The 22,635-nt window shown below is 37.0% G+C and overlaps 1 protein-coding gene across 1 annotated transcript in view; it reads left to right on the top strand.

Annotated features, from left to right (window-relative positions):
- Positions 1 to 22,635, top strand: part of MYO16 (myosin XVI) — a 524,958-nt gene that overhangs the window by 282,806 nt on the left and 219,517 nt on the right. The window contains exons 17-20 of the mRNA XM_023752474.1: positions 1,243 to 1,354; positions 5,148 to 5,265; positions 6,038 to 6,109; positions 8,748 to 8,889. Of these exons, the coding sequence (XP_023608242.1) occupies positions 1,243 to 1,354; positions 5,148 to 5,265; positions 6,038 to 6,109; positions 8,748 to 8,889 (444 nt within the window). The remainder of the gene's footprint in view (positions 1 to 1,242; positions 1,355 to 5,147; positions 5,266 to 6,037; positions 6,110 to 8,747; positions 8,890 to 22,635) is intronic.

Here is a 22,635-nt window from a genome sequence, read left to right as displayed (position 1 = left end):
CCACAGTCCACTCTTTTCCCCAGATCGGAACTTGAAAGGCACCATTGACACATCTCCTTTCTCTCCCCCCTGTATCCAATCTGCCCCCTCATCCTGCAAATTCAGCCTCCTGGATGCCTCTCTATATCTTCTTTTCTTCACCACTGGTGGTCTCTCACTGGATCACCTAGCACTCTTAGTTGCCTTATCTCTTTCCAGGTAATCTTTCACGGGGATACCAGAATGTTCTATCTGAATCGACAATCTGCTCGTGTCATTTCTTTGTTTCACGACCATTAGCACTACCCATTACCTCCAAGACATAGTTGAAACTCTTCTGCAAGGCATACGAAACTCTGGCTACGTCCCCAACCTCATCCATCTCTGCTCGGGGCCAAAGAGCCGCAGTTTGCTGACCACTGCCATAGACTCCAATTTTGCTGATCTTCCCAAGTTTCCCATATACATCACACACACTCAATCCTGTGTTCCTTTGTGTGTGTTGCTAATTTTTAATGAACGTCCTTAAACATTTGTTTGGCAGATTCTTATTGAAGTGTCAGTTCTTGAAACCAAAGCTTCTTTCTCTCCTACAACCATTCCTCATCATGTTCTTCTAGGTTTGGTCCCCTCCTGGGCCACTTACTAACCCCTCCCATTCATCTCTATTGTTCTAGTTCCATATTGTGTTGTAGCTACCTCTTCTCTTGCCTTTGCCCTGGATACATATTTTTGTTTTGGCTGTTGAGCTTCCAGGGGTGAGCTCTTTATCTTTATATCCTCAGCTGGCTAGCATTGTATATTTGGCAGGTGATTCTTATGTGTTTGTTGAATGAAAGGAATAAATCAATGACATAACCAACCACTTCGTAATTAAAAGATACCGACAAGAAGAAATAATAAGTTACTTTAAATTAACACTCTTTAATAAACATATTAATGACACCGCCTATGATAGGACCCACTAAATTTCTGTGTGAAATACATAAAACACCGTGACCTTCTCTTTTCAGAAGGAAGGGTGCAGCTAAGGTGAGAACTGAGTAAAACAGTGTAAATATGTTCTGGTACAACAAGAGCCGTTTTTGTTTCCTTCCTGAAACATCATGTGCTATTATGTATCCGAGCCTTATAAACACATGGGTGCGCAATGTCCAGGCGACTTGCATTATTCTGGAGGCCAACTGTGGCCGCAGTGACTTGTCACCACGGCAGCTTGACCAGGAGCCAAGCTATAATGCTGTGTGCTCTTTATCTTCACAGGTATTTGAACCAGACCCTGAGAGACGATCTATCAACAGCAGAGCATTCCCTGAACAGGGAGAGGTTTGCTGTTTTGAAACAAGCCTTGAATGTAGTTGGCTTCAGTAACTTGGTGAGTTATAAATATTTCACTGAGAAAACAACCTTGCACTAATTTATTAAAGTTAATCTTTCAAAAACTTCTACCGAGTCCCTATCACATTCCGGATGTGGTTGCACACACTGGTGAGTCAGCAGAGAATGAACCCCAATCTGATCTCTGCCCCTGGAGTTTACATTCTAGTGGGGAGATAGACATACCCAAGGTGGTCAGGTCACAGGTACCGTGGAGACCAATAGGGAGTGACAAGAGGAGGGGCTGCTACCTCCCAGAGGGTGGCCAAGGAGCCCTTCTCCCAAATGAACCCGGTGAACCACACAGATGAAAAGAACTTTACATTGACCCACATAAGAGAAAATCGGCAGAGCTGAAGGAACTGTTTATTGGTGAGACTCACTGTATTACATTATCTTCCTGAATAATTTAAAGCCTTTTCACCCCTTTTAATTGAATTTATTGTGGTGAGGCTGGTTAACAAAATCATACATGTTAGGTGCACATCGTCTGTACACTGTATTGAGTGTTCACCACCCCAAGTCAAATTTTCATTTATCACTATTTATGCCTCCTAAACCCTTTTCCACCTCCCCCTACCCCATCCCTTGAGCAGTCAACACACTGTTGTCCTTTTTTATTTTTAAAGAATTACCAAATACATGCAAGCATTATGAAACTGAGAAATATAATTTAACATGTATAAATTTCTAGGATCATATAAATGTCCTGGATCTGTGTTGTACAGTATGGTAGCCATGGTCACCTGTGGGTACTGGACACTTGGAATGTGGCTAATGAGAGTGAGGGAATGGATTTTTAATTGTTCATTGTTTTAATTAATTTAAATTGAAATGGTATTGTGTGGGTCAATGGTTACTGAATTGGATGGCACAGATCTAGTGAATAAGAAATATGAAGTGATCTAAGCCTTGTGACTTCTCAGAATTCCCCCAAATCTCTTTCCCTTACATATTATCTGATTCCCCCTATTGAATATGGTGTTTCTTGAATTATGGCCAGTTCCTCATTAATAATTGATATGAGATTGCATGGGTAACTTGGGTATGCCAGTAGCCCAGGAACCCAAATTTAGTCACAGTTTTTTAAAAGTTATTTTTCTTTTCCTTAAACCACTAACTTAATTGCTTTGGGTATTTGTGTGTTTTTCTCTTGCCCACATGGATAAGGCTAATGGGGCAGTGAATGGGTAGGAAGGAGTAGGAAGGGGTGAGAAGGTGCCGAAAAGGTAGGGGAAAGAGATGGGGACTCACCCTAAATGAATTAGCTCTGGGATCTTTGCTTCACTCCACCCTTACCCTATTAGTGATTGGAATTCTGGGAAGGGCAATCATATGGCATTTTTTTTTTGTTCTCTGATTATCCAATCTATGTGTTTGTCTTTTACTAACTCTTACCCCTTTGCACTTTCCTGTCTTTCCACTTGCTGCGGTTGAATTTTTTGTTATTCCCCCCTTTCTCCATGCCTGAAATGTCTGCTGTCTTATAGGAAACTGGGTTGTAGAGGTGGGTGAGGAACTATTCTGCCAGAGTACAGGTGCTTGGAAACAGGGCTTTAGAAATCCATGATTTCTAAAGGCAAGATAAGCAAAATATACCTCCCACCTAAGATAGCGAATAGAGAATCCAACACCCTTCTTGGTAAAAGAAATGTGGGCATTTTAACAAAAGACAATCCCTTCATCTTGACCCTTTGGGGAGACTGGGATGATGACAATGGAGTCTACTTCATAGGGATTCATCATGTCCAATGCGATTAGAAGGAAGGTATTTCTAGGCGGGTGAAGGCCTTGAATCAAGGCCTTGTAAGTGATTGTGGTCTTGGGAGTTCTGTTCACGAAGGCACCTCCACCTCTTCCCTCCATCACTGCCAGCCTAGCCTGCCAGCAAGGAGGCATGTGAGTGTTGCTCACTGTTGCTCAAGGTGCCCCCTACTCTCAGAGCAATTTATTTGTGTCCCTGTCATAGTTCTTACTGGACTTTAATTCATGTTAAGGCTAGCTTTCACACCTCTGCTCTCCACGATTAAACTGTAAGATCCTTGCAGGCAGAGCAAAGCCTTCCTATGGGTGTGTCCAGAAGTGCCTATCTCATGGTGGGGGGGGCGGCGGGGGGGCTAGAACATTTAAGGAGTTACTGGGTTTATTAAAAGGTCAAGGGAGCCCAGCCGCCCAGCCAGTATGGTTCAATGGTTGAGCAACAACCCATGAACCAAGAGGTCATGAGTCCGATTCCCGGTCAGGGCACATGCCTATGTTGCAGGCTCAGTCCCCAATTAGGGGCATGCAGGAGGCAGCTGATCAATGTTTCTGTCTATTCCTCTCCCTTCCTCTCTCTCTAAAATCAATAATAAAAAAAGAACTCATTAAAAGAAAGGTGAGGGGGGGTTGTCTGGTAGTGTAAGAGGTAAAGTGTTATTTAAACAAGCATAAATGATTAAATTTGAAACACTCGTTTATGATTTGGGAGTTACCAAAAAACACTTTTAAGTCGTGCCGAAATCATAGAGGGCTAACCTGAAAATGACTGGGCCATCGTTGTTGCCAATGCCCTCATTTTAAAGATGATCAAACGATGTCTTCTGATGAACGTAGAGGTTCTGGAGAAATGCATGAAGTCCCATGGAGTATATTGTTTCAACTATATATTTATAAAGAAAATAAGAGTAGTTCCTAGTAAAACTTCCACAGGCAGGAGCTTTTTATTTCCAAATTGCAGGTTAGGAAAATAAGTAAAACTTTAAAAGGTTATGACACTTGCCCTTTATGGAACTTGACCAATTTTACTATTGATACCACCACACCAAGTACATATTATTCCAGAAAAGCATGTTCTAGCTTGCAGTATTTTACTGACTTTTCATTCTTACCACAAAATGACTGTCCAAGACCAAATTTAAGGTATTTTTTTATGCAGAGTTCCAGATTCTCAGATATTTTCTCTCAGCAAACATCCTTTTACTTCCTTCTACCTTCTGCTCAGAGATAGCTCTTGCCAAATTCATTTTTTTCTGAGTTTTCCTTAAAATACCTTTAAAAAGCAATTAGCATTTTATTTGTCTAGGCAGTTGTTTTCATCATGCCACCCTTAATTTTCTAGGAGAAGTAAAAAAATTCTTTAATCACAATAACAGTTTATCTCACGAGAGAGAGAACTAGAAGGTGGACACCATGGCCCACGTTCCCTAGCGAAGCAGCCACAGCGGCCGGGAGGTCTGATTAGCCTCCGTGCACAGTTCCAGGCCAGCCCTGGGAGGACGTGTGAACCTGACCTTCCTAGGGACGTCCAGCCAGTCAGACCACCACGACACAATGATTCAGTTTTCATTCTGATACTTTTGTGGCAACGTAACGCACGTCAGAACATCACCTCCTCCCTCTCTTTTGTTTAAGGAACAGAAACATTGATTTACAGGAAATGTGCATTGAACTATGAGATTTTAATTTTGAATTAGAGATTCGAACATTAGAGATCTGAAAAATCACAAGGCTACTAATATCAAAAACATTTTTTAAAAAAATTATTTTTAACTTTAAGACAGTCAGACATAATTTAGGTATTTTTGTGGAGAAGTATTCATTATCATTAGATCTTTATTTTTCTCTGTAAGTCCTAGTGAAAATACTGAAATGCATTATGCAATAATTTCTTTGCTTATCTAGAATAGGAGCAGTTGACCACAGTAACATCATTTTTTAAACCTACTTTTAGGGTTTTAAAGGGTTTTACTCTTTAAGTCTATTTTCTTTTAAGCAACCCTGTTCCTTTTCTCTATTTATAAAATGCACAGGAGGTGGAGAATCTGCTTGTGATTCTAGCAGCAATATTACACGTTGGAGACATTCGGTTCACGTCTCTGACTGAGGAGGACTCTGCATTTGTTTCCGACCTCCAGCTCCTAGAACAAGGTCAGTGGAACAGACCTAATACGTGTGCAGTTTTGCAGACCTGCCAGTAGATGGAGACACAGTACAGAAAAGCCTGGTGGAATAAACACTAGAGCAGAATTCAGTGAGAATGGTGAGGGGAAAAACAACCCTGTAACTTTGTTCTTTTTTATAAATGGCTACGGGAATGAATAACAAGATGTACATTTATGTTCTCCTGCTGCCCACCACGTTAACAGGTTGATTCTTCTGCACATACTTGGGTTTATTTATATTCTAACTATTCTCCACCCTCCACCCCCGCCACCCAGTATATTTTGGGGGCATGTTATTAGCTAAACATTTTAAACCTAATATAATTGCTTTCCTGCAAAGATCTTGCCAAAAATCTCTCTCCTTTGAAGTTGCCTGTTAGTCACTCCCAGTTTTTTGTGTTTTTTTTTCCCCTCTAAAATACCTTAAAACCACAGATTGTCAGTGAACAGCATATCTTCACCTCATATCAAAGGCCTTTAATCAGGAATTGGGAGAAAACCACCATACCTATTTGTGAGGGAAAGGAGAGAAAAAACCAGTTGTGACTTAATGCAGGAGCCCATTAACACTCATCAACACTTTGATTACTTACAGGCTGTTTCTTTAGTTGAATTTGACAAGTTGGTTGTTTCGTTTTCTTTAATACACACATTTTCTAATGGGTCTGTGTAAAGCTTATAAATCATAACCATCAAGTACAATGTTCTCTCTCTAAAAAAAATACTAACTTTAGTTTTCCACACTGCTTTAATTGTAGTGGCTGGGATGTTACAAGTCTCAGCAGATGAACTGGTGTCTGCTCTAACAACTGATATTCAATATTTTAAAGGTACGTTTTCCCAATACTCTGGCTTTCACCTTGGTGCAACCCTGGTCTTCTTTGAAATACAAAAAATAAATGCCGACTTACCTTTTCCCACTCAGTGAAACGATTTCTGTGAATTGAATGCCAAATGGGAAAAACATTGCACACCTGTCTGGTCACTTGATCTCACTATATATCCTAAACTCTCAGAGCTTTTGAGAGACCATTTTGACTAATTGGTCACCCTTTCTAGCCGCTCAGTCATTTTAGACAAAGTCATCAACCCAAGAGCATTGATTTAATGAAAACATTGGGTCCCTGTGTGTATGTGGCGCCATACTGTCCTCTTCAATGAAGAGCATCCTTTTCCCTCCATGTCAACACTTTTAATAAATAGCTACCATTTATTGGGCACTTACAACAAGAATTGTAGCAACCGCTATAAATGTGGGGATTTTTTTTAACTAGCCCCCCAAAATGTGGGGATTTTTAAGAATTCTGATAGGTTTCTAAGAGGTGGGCATTTTCATTTCCATAACTAAGATTTCCAAGAGGTTAAAGAACTTTGTAATCATTAAGAAATGGCATTTTTGGAATTAGAATCTAATGTTACCCAATTCCCAGAATATGTCTCTATGCTGTATGCATCTCTAGTCAAGGGGCCAGGGGAGTGGCTTTCCCCCATCCTCTTCAGTTATTCACTATAAATCATTGCCTTTCCAACCTTCCTCTGTATTGGAATTCTGAGGACTCACCATCCACCTGATCTTTTTACTCTAAAGCACCCTTCTTCTTACCTCTGTTCCTATTGGACCTACTTGCAGGTATTTAGGTACGTGACTTACATCTAGAGTTCCCTTCCATGTTTCTGAACTCTGTGAATCTGCCCGTTATCCACTCAGTTGTCCAAAAGTCATTCTTTTTTTAAAAAAAATATACTTTATTAATTCTTTACAGAGAGGAAGGGAGAGGGATAGAGAGCCAGAAACATCAATGAGAGAGAAACATCGATCAGCTGCCTCCTGCACACTCCCCACTGGGGATGTGCCCGCAACCAAGGTACATGCCCCTGACCGGAATCGAACCCGGGACCCTTCAGTCAGCAGGCCGACACTCCATCCACCGAGCCAAACCGGTCAGGGCCAAAAGTCATTTTTGATACCTCTTCCTCCTCCTTCTCCACCGAGTAGATCAGACACACTCCAGCTCTACTCCATAAACAGCTGTCATTCTTCCTGCCTTCCCTTCATTTCTATCACCATTTCCTTAATTTATCATTCTCTCCCCAGATTTTGGCAGGAATAGTCTCCTTCATATTTTATCTTTTCCTCATCTCATGTTGCCTTCTTTTCACACTGCTTTCAGGTATAAGCTTTCTGCAAACATGATTTCATCCATGGGAACAGTCTTTGAAAGATTTCCCAACATCTTTAGAGTTTAGCTTGTCACTTTAGGACATCACAAGAGGTCCTTTATTACTTGGGCCGTACCCAACTTTTATGCTTCGTTTTTAGTCATGTTCCCACTGCTGTTCTTGCATCCATCCACACTAAGTTTCTTGAAGTTATCCAGATACGTTGGGTTTTTTTTTCTCCTGACTTCTTAACGAAAAATTGAACCCTCCATTAATATCTATAATTTAATATATGCAGGTTCCTCTGCTTACACTTGCCCTCATCTCCTTACACACCTGCCAGGTGGGTGTCGAATTAGAGCCTGTAATCAGGCTGACCGACTCTAGAGACCCCAATTCTATAATATCATAGATGGCGCACTGCTTTCACTGCTATTATGTGTTGTTCCATCCCCATGGCCTTGAACGTATAGCTCCCTGACTCTCAATTATCTGCTGTTGTTTTGTTTGTTTGTTTGCTTATTTCAACCAGTCTCTGAAGCAGTTCTGTTCCCTTGTGTGCATGTCTGTGATTAATAGTTTAACCCTCATTTCACGTGGTCTTCATCCTGCCATTTATCTCCCTGCTCAGCCTGAGTTGCAATGCTTAGCCAGGTTGGCCAAGGCTACAAAGTTTGAATGTGACGTTCCCATTTCCTCTCCACTCTCTAGCATAAATGCTGTCATAGGCTCAATTCCAAAACATCCTCACTTATTTTTTTCTTCTCGAGTCTGTTCTCTTCTAAAAATCTTATTATTCAAGGTTCCAACTGCCATCTCTTGGAGAATGACACAGAAATTTCTTCCTTAAGGCCCAATCTAGTTCCCACATTCCAGACCCACATTTTGGTTAGTTGGATCATTTCTTTAAAAATATTTAAAATATGACTAATTTTCCAGATGGCCAGGTTTCCAAATGCCTTGGGGATGATTCAGTATCCAAACCAGTGAGCTGTTAGCAGGAAACTTGTTAAGAGGGGCCCTTCAAAGAGTTGGTTCCCTAAGAGAACGGAAATTAACAGTCTGCAAAAGGTCAAAAGCTGTGGTCAACAATTGTAACAAATAAGATGCAATGTATACGACACATGTAAGGGAAACATTTTATGTAATAATTGACAGAGACCGCATTTATTAGAATCTTGGTATATTTTTCAACATCTTCTGGGGCTTGGGGGTGGGTGAGGGATGAATAGGATATGCACAGTTTTGCTTGCTTTTCAATGAGAGAAACCCTTGTTCTTAGGCTCCTTCTCCTCTCCACTATCCCAGGGGATATGATCACACGGCGGCATACTATAGAGATGGCGGAATTTTACCGGGACCTCCTGGCCAAGTCCTTGTACAGTCGTTTGTTTAGCTTCTTGGTGAATAGCATGAACTGTTGCCTCCACAGTCAAGATGAGCCTAGCAGGTAAGATTGACGGATGCTGGTTGCTGGTGTCATAGATAACTTAAAAAGTCTCACCTCTTAAAGATGCTTTACAATCCAGTGTGACCCATAAATTAAACTATTCTTAAAACATTTTATTTTAACAAGTTGAAGGATTTTATTGACTATTTACAAAGAGTTAATCCTCCCTCCCCCCACCCCACACACATTGATGAATTAATCAAATCATCTCTCATGTATAGAGATACACATACATTCTCTCTGGACTGAAGGCATATAGTGTCTTTGGAGCGCCAATAAGTATAAAGGTGTTTAAATCTAGGAGGAAGACAGTTCAAGAATATCTAAAGCAGTTAAGTTTGTTGAGGAACCCATGTCTGTCTCGGAACCAGTTTGGTGTTGCATTTCAGATCAGCAGTTCTTCCTGTTTTCTTCACGTATTTTGTGGATTACTTGATGAAGGGTCTCTATGGTAATCATTTCACGCATAGCCTTAATCATCTTTAAGTAGAAGCTATTCAGGACTATTTGATTATCTAAAAATTATAGATCTCCATGGCATCTTGTCAATGGAAAACTTTGTTAATATTCTTGTCAGTAATAATGACCTTGAGCGGATCATGGAAAGCAAAATTTCATCCAGAAGACTTTACACATTCTTATCCTATATAATAAAGAGCTAATATGCTAATTAGACAGAACAACCATCCAGACTACCTTCCAGATGAAGCTGGGGCTGCGAGGGCTGAGCCTCTTGCATGCATTTCGTGCATCGGGCCTCTATCTTTGAATAAAACCTTTTGAAAATTTCTTAGTTGTCTATATACACTCCTTTACCAAATTCCTGAAAATTGCTGCCTTTAGAGGTTTCTTGGAAAACATTATAACTAACATGTATTGATGGGAAAGTTCCTAAATAAATATAGTCATCTCAGAATATTTCAAGGACAAAGGGATGCTGAAATTCTCATTATAATGTATAACGATCATTCCCACTGTAATGATCAGCAGATTAAATATGCAGTCTGTGATTTAAGGGAAAATATAGTATTACTTATATTTTAGCAGACATACCTTAGTATTTGGTATAGTGAGGATTTTTTATTTTGTTATTGCTTATTGTCCAGATAATTTTGATTTTCCTTTAAGTATCAAGATTACTTACAGAATGATATTAATATGCTAAGTGTACCAAATGAATCTTGCATAACATTATTGGCAGCTCTGCTGAAGTTGACCTTGAAAAAATAATATATAAATCCAGCTGCACATAGAAACTTTTAGAAAATTTCCACTTGACATTTAAATCTTAGAGAGGCTTAAATTTATATAATTGGAAACACGTGTAGTCTAGATTTTTGACTGTACATACACAGAGAAAAAATATATAAACATAAACCTTGGAAAACACATTCTTTCCCTTTGAGTGAGAATATTATCATTGTATCAATATGTAAATTTATGATATTAGTTTTATCGTTTAAAATTATTTACTAAGCAAATGAGCAAGGACAGGAATTAGTAGAAAATTATAAATGAATTAATGTAGTGTAAGTTTAACTTCTAAGATACAGTATTCTCATTTGAGTCATAACTCCCATTCTTTCTTCCCCATTTCTCCCATTGGTCACCCAAATTTAAATCTTGAAAAAATGCAAAGGAAGGTTATGTTTGCAGTATTTCTAATTCATTGAAATTCAAGGAAAGTTTAAATTTTTGCAGATTTACAGACCCATTTCCAAAGTCATAGAAAGGTCTCAAAATGTGGATAAACTTGGAATAGGTTTTTATAGTTTATGAATCTCCAATTTTGTGGAAATTTTATAATGTCAAAAAAGATTATATAACATAAATAAATATATATCCCTATGGTTAAAGTTGGCAAGCTCCCTTGATGTTGAAGGGAAGTATTTTTTTCATTCTGTCTTTTTTTGTAAATTTTTCAAGCAAAAATAAATAGAAATAAAATATAAAGGGAATAAAGTAATAAAGGGAAAACAAATGGAATTACAGCAGATGAAATGCATGATCTTGGAATGCTGGATTCATTTCCTGGATTACAGCAAAATAGGTACTATATTAACAATATTATATATGTTAAAAGACTCTACTTTCTCTAACTAGATTTCAAATGGGGTTGCTTCTAAATGAAAATCATGGGGTATAATGCGGATGCTGACAACTAGTTAATTAGGACGAGCAGAAGTGTTTGCCATGTTTGCCTGGCCAAAGTTGAGTCAGCGAGATCAATGTGAGGACATACACCAGCCCGTTGCTGCCTGGGTCCTGAGTTCAGTGCAGGCTGCCTGCACCAAAGGCTGCAGCTGGAGACCAACCGGCTGGCAGCTTTTATTTTATTTATTTATTTTTAAAATATAGTTTTATTGATTTCAGAGAGGAAGGGAGAGGAAGAGAGAGATAGAAACATCAATGATGAGAGAGAATCATTGATTGGCTGCCTCCTGTACGCCCCCAACTGGGGATCAAGCCTGCAACCCAGGCCTGTGCCCTTGAAGGGAATCGAACCTGGGACCCTTCAGTCCGCAGTCTGACACTCTATCCACTGAGCCAAACCAGCTAGGGCTGGCTGGCAGCTTTTATTCAAGGTCCACACCTAGTGGTCAGGGCATTTCAAAACAGAAGCACACTGACACTTGATTTGACTTACTTGAAACTTATTATCTAAGCAGATAAAAGGGAATAATGCTAACAACAACAATAAAATACCTTCTATTTGTTTAAAACTACTTAATAATTAAAGGTGATTTTAAATATCAAATAATTTCTAGAGAAAACGAATGAGTGGTTCACTTTGATCTGACTTTTCTAGAGTTATTTGGCCTCCACTCCTGTGAATGGTCAGTGACACACAGTGACACACAGTGTAGGTATAAACAGTCACATGTTCAAACCACATGGGGATCCACATAGATTCCTACATTCTCATATGTGGACCACTAAGGACACCGGAGGCACTGGCCTTCTCTCCCATTCTTCAGTGGCCAGATTTTCCTCCATAAATAAAAGGATGTATGTGTTGTCTCATCCCTGCCCAGGGACGTGGCCCTTCTCCCCAGGGAGACGCCTTCCCTCCCATGCTTCCTGCATTGCAGTCAGACCAATGCTGCGGTCCCCTCATTCTCAGGAATCTTGACTTTGACAGCCAGGGTCTCTTTTCCTCATTAGGTTAGCTTATTGATCAGGAAATAGTATCCTGCGGCTTTAAGATTCCCCTGCTTCTCAGGTGACCTCATCTCTGGTCTGACCTGACGACACAAGCAGATATAATGTAAAACGGCAGGATTGTCAGCTCCTTTATTTCTGTCAAAGCATCTTTCTAAGTGGGTTCCTTTCAGGGTCTAACCTCAGTGTCTTAGAATAGTAGCACTTTAAATATGAAGTGCCCCGCTGGTGTTGCTCAGTAGTTGAGGGTCGACCTATGAACCAGGAGGTCATGGTTTAATTCACGGTCAGGGAACATGCCCAAGTTGGGTTGCGAGCTCCATCTCCAGTGTGGGGCATGCAAAAGGCAGCCGATCAATGATTCTCTATCACCATTGATATTTCTATCTCTTTCTCTGTCTCCCTGCCTCTCTGAAATCAATAAAAAATATATTTAAAAACTGAACTTTGTGGCATAGATAAGATTCTGAATAAATGTCCTTAATACTTCTATTCTAACATGGTTTATTTTGCCTATTATGATAAAAGTTCTTTTTCATTTGGTAATTTTGGTTGCTTGTTTTTAATATAACATTTAAAATGGAAAGTCTTGCTCTTAAGCATTTGTTATTCTTAATAAAATCATAAACTTTTTGTAAAAATAGGGAAACATGGACAGTATTGTGTTGGCCACAAGAAGAGTGTTTTATTGTGTCAACATTATAAACAGAATTGCTTGAAATTTTTTAAACATGTAGTTGCATTATTACTTATTTTGATATAACCACTTATTAAACAAGTGTGATTTTCACTGTAATGAAAACACGTTCTTCTTTTGCCTTACCTTCTTTCAAAATAATCTCAATGAGGATAATATTTTTCCGACCCTGGGAGAAAACATGGATAGGTCCCAATACTTTTCTGCTCATTTTTAAATAAATCACAGTCTCACGAATCCTTTAAGTCCCCAAATATCCAGTATTTGAACAGAAATTAATAGCGTCCAAAGGTGAGAGTTCTCTCTCTCTCCCTGGTGAAGGCCTGTGGTGGCAGCTGACTGCCTCCAGGAAGAGAGTGAGGAAGGCTTCTGCACCTCAGCTTCCAGGCTGTGCCTTAGGCTCTCCCAGGAAATGGGGGGCAGGAACAAGGGCGTGAGGGGTGTCTTAGCTTCCAGATATTTCAGGCTTTCTGGTGAGAAAGATAGTTATCCCTAACCCCTTCTCTCGGCTTCTTCATAGATTCCTAGTGCTGGACCGCTCCTCCTAAAGTCCTCAAGAAATGAGAAGTGCATTCATTCCTACCCGACCTACTCCCACTGTCACCCATTCCTCAGGGCAGTCCACCAGGCATAAGTGCACACCACGGAGGGGTTGCTTCCCCGCACCTTCCCAGGTGTGCATCTTGGGCAGGATTTCTCTGGATTGGCAGGGAATTGGGAATGAGACAGTGCCTTGAGGAGTTGTGGATAGTTCAAAGGCTCGCTTTTTATAATGGCTAAACCAAAGATGTGCACTAAACAGCATTTAGGTTTTATAAAGGATATCATCCCTGTGATTCTGAAATGAGATAAGTGGTTGGAGAGTCTTATTAAAGTGTAATGAATACCTTACATTTTTTTTAAAAAAGTGGTAAATAGTTTTTGTGAGTTCTAAAATTGGACCAATTTCATAATATAACACACATCCCTGATATTGAATTATCAAAGTTAAATTAAATTTTATTTTTCCTGAATTGACATCTTCATCAGAGTTTTGGTACAAACTTCACTAGAGTCTTGGGCAGGCAGAGGGCTTCTAGAAAGTTGGAGAATTCTGTAAATGTCTTCAGACACTGAAAACTACAGTTTAATTAGCTTATTCTTGTCATGAGTTCTGAATACAATGGTTTATATTTATGGGAACACGTGAGAAATATAACCTGCGGAACATTTTCATTTTTACCATTAGAAACACCGTAAGAATAAATAGATTGAAAGTCATAGATGAAGTTTAAGAGATAATCCAGTGGAGGGGGGTTGATGGTTACTTATTTATTTATTTCTGTATGTATTCATCCATTCATTTGTTTATGTCTACATGTCCTGATATCCACATTTTTGGAAACATAATTTGACATGCAAGTATAATACAGTAAATAAATTGAGTTTTAAGCATACATATCAATTTTTTGTCACTGAGCCGTCAGTTTCTTAATGTGCTTATAGTATATTACATCCTTATAATATTTTACTTGAGCTAAACATAAACATTTACAATTTTTATGATTAATTACATTCAGCTTTGATGAGCTATAGAGACTTTGGGAGGAGAGTTCTCTAAATACCCTCACATACCAAAACCTCTATTTCACTGCAACTAATGTTCATCGTGAGTTCTCATGTATCCAAGCCCGTTCATTTGACACCTGGTTGCAAGAACTTGGTTCCAGGGTTAGCTGAGGATAATGCAATGACGCACACAGTTTTCAGCACAGGGCCTGACACAGCGGAATGGTTGCTACAGTGAAAGCATGGTGGTTATGGCTGGAAGAAGGCTTCCTGGTTTATCTGTGGAGAAAGGAGGGTTGTGAAAAAATGCAGATGGACGACATGTTGAGTCTAGTCTCTTCCATTTACTTTTGATTCAGTGATCTTGTTTGTTTTGAAGACTAGCAACTAGAGGAAATATGTTGTTCTCTAGAAACAAGAACAATGCTGTTTACATACACGACTAGGACGTCAGGAGTGATTTCTATGTTTGCTCAGTTTTGCTTTGTAGTCAGCAATGATAATGGACTTGCATGAATCAGTTTCCACCCTCCCTCTTTCTCTTATGGCACACCTATGACATGTTGGCAGAAAGCCTGACTCGGGTCCAGAGCACAGTTTGTGGTCTTTGTTTATTGTAAGATCTGGTCCACATGCATTAGGAATCATGCTATTGCCTGATCGGTAGGGGTTTTTTTTTAGGTAAAAGTCACATGAAGAGAGACCAGTTACTAACCGTGGACAGATGAGTAAGTGGTGCCTGGAGTAAGGAAGTGGCTACAAGGTGGAGGACATAATAGATGAACAGGGACCTCGTGATCTGTAGAGATGGGGACCCTCTGGATATTTGGGAACAGGTGGGAGGAGGTTAAATTGGAATGAGGTTTTCAGGATTTAAATATGAAAGTAATAATTTCTTTCCCTGGGAGCCAGGGGCCATCCTCTCAGGATCCTTTGATCCTTAGATTGAGATTGATTATGGAGAGTGAAAAGAAGGCTATTAAAAAAATATCACTTGTGGAATTTCTCAAACTATTAAACCTTTCCTCTCCAATCCAATATAATGTAGACTTAAATAACACAAGGAAGTATTAAACATATAACAATGAGAAAGATAGGCTTTTTTAGGGAGAGGTTGAAATTACATTCTTTAGAAGTTTTTTTAAAATTTGCATATCAATTTAATGATTTACATCCTGAAATTATCAGCAGAATATTTTTGCAACTTATCCTGTTTCTAAATTCACATATTTTGATTCTAAGGAAGATCATTTCATTAGTGAATAACGAATATCCTAGGTGTCCAGAAAGATTTCCATCAGCACATTTAAAACATGATTTATGTGTTCCCCAACCGTCTGACTGAGGGCATTGCAAAGGATGGCAATGGTAACAGTGGGATTCAGCTCCCCAGAGTCTCACAACTAATGACTCACACTCTGAAATGAGAAAAAAGAACAGGTTCAGTAGAAAGTAAACTTAAGGTCCTGTGTACTAGGTGAGCACATTCCACTCCACTCTGACAACATTAAATCTGCACAAATCAGATCGTAGCAAGCCATGTAATATTCATCTTCAGAAAACTTGTACTTTTTCAGTAGGTGAGACTTGCTGTTCTTTCTTAATTAGAGGGAACAAATATTTCATGTAGGGAAAAATCATTATAGCCTTGAAGAATGCTGCAGGCTGGTTTAAGAAAGCAACCCCGTGTCAGCATTTTGCATAATCTGTATTGGTCTGAAGTCTCACTGAATGGCGGAGAGGGCTGATCTTCACCCTGATGCTCTGAAATGAAAGGAAAGTGAATTAACTGGGTTAAGTCTGTATGTGGCTTAAGTTTCCATGTGGGAATTGTTCATAGTTTCGTTCTACTGAGTTCAGTATATATACAATTAGTTTTGGATATTTAGTGGTGTGTATGCACATGTTTGTTGACTTTCCAAGGATTTTTAAAGAGAAGAGAATATTTTTATTTATATTGAAGTAATAGCCAAATTTTCTAAGATTTCTATATTTCTGTGTCCATTGATGCAATGAGGTAGCATTTAATGTACTTCCAAAACGTTATAGTGTATCTCAACCTTTTTTAGTTCAAAGTCCAATTTGAGAATCCAGTGAATGGCATAAACACACACACACACACACACACACACACACACACACACTTTTTTATGTAATTTCTCAGGATTAATAGGTTCCCTTTTCAATTAAAAAAAAATCTGTGTATATGAGCTATAACAATTTTTCAAGTTCTTGATTTAAAAATTTAATAAATCCTGAATTAATAACTCCAACATGGTTCATAGTCTCCAGATATCTTTTTAAATTTTAGATAAAATTTATATTAAAAAAATACACTGATGGGGGACATCTGCAATAGTGTCAACAATAAAAATTAAAATAAAAGATCTACTAAGATATCTCTTACAAGATGAGTAACATAATTTTTAAAACACTACTCTGACAGTAGGCATGTGAATCTATTTTGTAAGATTATTTTTAGTAGATTAGATTTTTCAGCTATAGCTAAATATTCCTCAAGGATCCTGTCCATTAGCAAGAGTGACTTAGTTTAGGGGCCTGAAGTTGGCGCTAAGGAGGGAGCATCTTTTGGTGTATGCAGACAAGCCATTAAAAATATCTCTACTACACTATTCCCACAGATCACCTATAAATACTTTACCTAATCTTATGACAATTTTCACATTCCATTTATGGGTTTGTTTTTTCTGTGCAGGGGGATTTGTCATTACTTCTGCACCATATCCTGATGTTTTATAAGATGTCTTAAGCCTAAAATTCAAAATAGGAGTCTGTGCATATGTGTATGTAGGGGTGTGAATGTGACTGTGCATGTAATTATTTTCTTCTTAAATTATTTAACATATATATATATAAAAGTACTTGAATGTAGCCATCAATAGTTATAAATGGTCCCTATAAAAGTGTAATTTGTTTTATCTTTTGCAAAGAATTAAGGTCAGTTTGGGCAGGTTAATGCTTTGAGTTAGAAGTTTGAAGATTAATCTCCTCCAAGTAGGGTAGTCTCTGGGAGCATCCCAGGTGAGGAGAATTGTCCATTACTGGGATTGGATCATCTCAGAGAATTTAATTACTCCCTGCCATGCTTCCTTACAGACAGCTCACTTTTCCTTTTCATACGTGTTTGTCATCATTTCCTCCAACAGAAAAGCTTAAAGTGGGCCATGGTCCTCTCCTTCTTGAGTCAGATGTTTAGGAAAGACTTTTATTTTTAATAGCAACATGATTTTTCAGAATGTTTGCATCCCCCTCCCCCCACTCACTATAGAATGGAACTTGTACTGTATAATTATCACCTAATTCTAGATTTAAGAGTTTCTGCTCTTTGAAACTATCCACATTATTTGACTAGATGATCTGGAGCAATTCTAAAGAGTATGGGGTGGGGCAGGGCTCAGTGACCATTATAAAGCAGAGGAATATTAAAATTAATTTAAATATTATTGCCCAACCACATGCATCTTTCCCATAACACTCAAGGAATCACAGTGTGAAAGAGTTTGCAATGCCCCTCAGGTTTTTCAAGCTGAAATAAGTTAAAGAAACTTAATCTAAATGATAAACTAGAGGAGAATGGAGTAAGAATAAAACATCTAGAGATTAAATGTTTTTTCACTGTTATTTTGGTAATAAAATTAGAGATTAATTTTCCCAAGAAAACATCTGACCATATGATATCTTTAACATCACTTGGGGATCCTAAGTAAAATCTCTCTCTCTCTCTTTCTCTCTCTCTCTCTCAATATATATATTTTATAAATTGCTGTTAAAGTTCAAGAAACATCAGAGATCATCTGTCCTCATTTAACAGACACAAAACTGGAAACAATGTGAAGCTTGCTTCTGAAGCAGAGATTGAATTTGTAAATCAGATTAAAAATTAAATATTTAATCTATTTATTAGTTTTAACTTTCTCCCTCAGCACTTTAATGAAATGATTATAAAGATTTAAGCTCACCCTAGCTGGTTTGGCTCAGTGGATAGAGCGCTGGCCTGAGGACTCAAGGGTCCCGGGTTCGATTCCGGTCAAGGGCATGTACCTTGGTTTCGGGCACATACCAGTGTGGAGTGTGCAGGAGGCAGCTGATCGATGTTTCTCTCTCATCGATGTTTCTAGCTCTCTATCCCTCTCCCTTCCTCTCTGTAAAAAATCAACAAAATATATTTTAAAAAAAGATTTAAGCTCTTTGATAGAAATTATAAATAAGTAAATATTTCTCCAAGAAAGATCACAATGTAAAAATCTAGCCAATCAGCTCATAAATGATTAAGAGTTGGTAAAATATATTTTGTATATTACCTTATTAATGATATGTAAAGTACTTAATTTTAATAAATACATTTATATTAATATTGCCCAAATACCTTATAAAAATACTAAATCACCTGCTGTGCTGTTGTGAGGAAATGAAAGCAGACTTGTCTATTTTTTTTTCCATTTAACACATTTTTTTCATTAACTCTTACATTTGGGGGATGGATTTAATATAAAAAACAGTACAAAGGGGTATAGGCAAGCCACTTACCACTACCTAGAATTTGCACTATTAACATTTGCTACTTTTGCTTCAGATTTTTATTAACATAAAAGAAATAGACTTGTAGCTAAAAGCTGAATTTCTTTATGTTTTTGGCATAGGTTCATCCCTCTCCTTTTCACCCTAGAGACAGCAATATCATCAATTCTGGGTAAACTTTCCACAATTTAGTTGCCTTTTTTTGTTTGTTTTTGTCTAGATATTGATTTTCCATAACAGCTATATAACATTGTGAATCATTAAGAATTTTTAAAATATGCTATCACACAGTAGATTTTTGCTGTACTTCCTTTTATAACTTCACATGTTTTTGGATATTTAATTATATTGATACCGACAGAGCTAATTCATTCTTTCTAACTGCTGCACTAATTCCTCTGGATGAAAAACCAGAATATTCTCATGTTTCCCTTGTGATGGGCACTGAAGCCTCTTGTATTTTTTTCTCAATTATGAACAGTGTTGTATCATCATACATGGCTCCTGAGATACGTGTTTAAAGTTTCTCTGGGGTATTTATTAAGTGGCAGAATTTCAGGGAGAGCATTAATTTTCAGTTTCCTAATTATGAGTGAAGCTGAACATGGCAATGCAGGTCATGCACTGCCCTGTGACATTATTCATCATAGACATTATTTTTCTGATACAAGATCATCTTACATTTTTTTTCTAAAAATCTTTAGATTTTCAGTACAGCAGATATTTATTTGTATTTATATGAAGAATTGAGATAATTTTATATTTTAGTCAGATATTCAATTATCCCCACCTCACTTATTAGAAATGCTTTTACACCCCCTCCTGATTTTTAATCTATTTGACTGAAACTGTAACAATAATATATTGTTTTAATAAGTAAATTTTTATAAGTTCTTATTTTTATTTGTTTTGGATATATATATATATTTATATGAATTTTATTATCACTTTGACTGAGCCTATAAAAAATTCTTTTGGGATTTTGACTAAAAATACACTTACAGATTAATATGGGGAGAGTTGGCCATTTTAGGCTGTTGATTTTTCTCCCCACAAATATCTGCATTTCTATTTATTCTTGTGTTCTTTCATTCTTTAAATAATGTTTTTATTTGTAATCAATTTTTTACACATTTTTATTTAAAATTTTTCTGTGTGCTTGTGCTTTTTCTTGCTATGATGAGTGCTATTTTTCTATTACATTTTAATTTATTTATTAGGATACTCAATCTTGAGTTTCATATGTTGATGTTATATACAGAAACCCTGCTGACTTTTCTTATTAGTTCTAAGAATTTTCCTGTGTAATATCTTACTATTTTATGATCATAATTATTTTTTTCTCTTCATTTTCTCTGATGTCTCTTATTTGTTCTTCTTATTTTATTGCATTGGCCAGCACTGCCAGTACAATGTTGAAAATTTGTGGTGAGAGTGGATATTCTTGTCTTGTTTCCAAATTGATGTAATGCTTCTAAATATTTGCCATTATGTAATCTGTTTACTTAGAGTTTCAATAGATAATCTTTGTTGAGTATCTTCAATCATGGATATAAATGTTTATCTAGTGTTTTCCCTTTATCTACTAAGATTATTATAATGATTCTTCCCTTTTCTTTGCTCAGGTGGCAAATTGTATTGATGTATATTATTTGATGTTGAGTGATTCTTCATTTACAGTGTCAACCCTATTTGGTCATAATGTAGTAGATTTAATTTTCTAGTTTTTATTAAGGAAGTTTGCATTTATTTTCATTAGTGAAATAGGTTCTATGTTTTTTTCTTTTTATATAATCCTTTGCTGTCAGGTTTATATTAAAAAGTAAATTGGATAGATTTTTCTAAAATGGTTTGCACTAAATGAAGATGATATGCTCCTTCAATGTTCAGTGAAACTCTCCTTAAAACCTTTTGGGAGGTAGGTGTGGATTGATTTTGAATATTTATTATTTTAAAGTTTATAAGTCAGTCAGATTACTTTTTTGTCATTTATATTTTCTCAAAAATTGTCCATTTTAAGATTTTAAGTTTATTCATCAAATAAATTAGCTTCATTTTATAATCCTTTAATCTGTCTTCTAGCTGTCATTTGACCCCTTTTGCATTCCTGATATTGTTTACTTATGCCTTTGCTCCATTCTCATTGATAAGTCTTTCTTGAAACTTGCCTATAAGGATTTCTTTTTTCAAAAAAAAAACAAAAAAAAACTCATTTTGTTTTGTTGTCATTTCTCATTTTTATGTTTTTATTAATTTTGCAGTTTTATTATATCCCTGTTTTGACTTTCTTTGAATTTTATTCCTCTGTTTTCTTTTGACTTCCTGAGTGTAGTGTTTGTTTCAGATTTTCTGATGATTTGGTTGACCCTGAGTCTATAAAGAATCTCCTAAGTACCTACTGAATGCATTCCCGACGTTTTCTATGCAGCGCTTCCTTTGTTGTTTAGCTCTAAATATTTTGTTTTTATGTTGTTTCAGAGATAAAATAACAAGCAGCTTGTTAGAAAGATAAATTTGACACACCATGTTTTTCTCTCCTAATCCAAAGTCGGGAGTTTCCCCCCATTAAATAATGAGATTTCTTTGATTCTTATGAATACAGTGTAAGTGACTTCTATTTCTGCGTAGACTTATTTAAATCATGGTGAACATTGCCATGGCAACCAAACTATACAAGTTAGCAAAATAACTGAGACAAACCTTCTTTCTAAATAATTCTCCTTCTGTTTCATTTCCTTACCAAAACACCCATATGCATGATTTCCTAAAGAGCTAAGAACCTTTTCTCTAAAATCATATATTTGTTTTTCATTATTTTGTGAGATTCATTTTTTTTCAAATAGAAGGATTCAGAATGATAAACAAGATTAGAGATTGACCAAAGCGTTACATATATTATAACACCCAAATGTAATTTTAAATGACCAAATAATAAATACAAAATAATGGTTAAAAATTTACCACACTTTTTATAAAAATTACCATATACTCTGGACACAATAATGATTAAATTTAATTATTGATCATGATAATGTGACAAATTGCTTCAAGAATAATATAGCTTATTGAAGCAATAAATATATATATGCTTTTCCCTTAAGCACATGTTTTCAGGTAATGGGATAAAAATAATATTTGTCATATCTATGAGAATATGGCACTTTTAGTATCAAACTGTAGTTGGTTTTTCCTTTTTGATAATGACTATTGTGTGATTTGCAAATATTATTTGAGAGCCAAATAAATTCAACAAAAAGTGTAAGAAATTCAGTGATTTATAAGGCTAATCAAAACCTTCTAGAATTCTACTTTTCTAGTTCTTTTTTGGGTCAGGAGTGCAGAGGCTAAAGCTTGTATATTTTATACAAAGCAAATAATTCGTTCCATTGCTAGCCATGCCTGCTTTCTTGTTTCATTTCTAACTGGGGAAATGCATTTGGCCTCTCTTCAACCCCCTGATAACCTGTCCTGCTCAATAGAGTTAACCAAATCTGTATTTATTATGCTCCTCTGTGCCTGTCATTTGGGCATAGTGGCAGTTCTGCCAGAATAAATAATGCTGCAGTGCCATTCAGAAATGAGAACAGAATGTCCCATTCTGGCTCTTGGTGACCCTGCCTCTCCCTGAAGACAACACCAGGAAGGAAATGTCAGTACCACAATTTAAATACTGTTCACCTTTTTCCAATATAATTTTCTAAATGAGAAGGATGAGCTTTTCAACTAAAGGACATTTTTTAGTTTTTGTCGGCTCTGTGCTTTTAACTTTCCTATCTTTACATACTGTCTTATTGGAAGTA

Source organism: Myotis lucifugus, unplaced genomic scaffold (assembly GCF_000147115.1).
Source record: "Myotis lucifugus unplaced genomic scaffold, Myoluc2.0 scaffold_33, whole genome shotgun sequence".
Classification (NCBI taxonomy): domain Eukaryota; kingdom Metazoa; phylum Chordata; class Mammalia; order Chiroptera; family Vespertilionidae; genus Myotis; species Myotis lucifugus.
The sequence above is the reverse complement of the archived record's forward strand: the minus strand, read 5'-3'. Positions and strand labels throughout refer to the sequence as shown.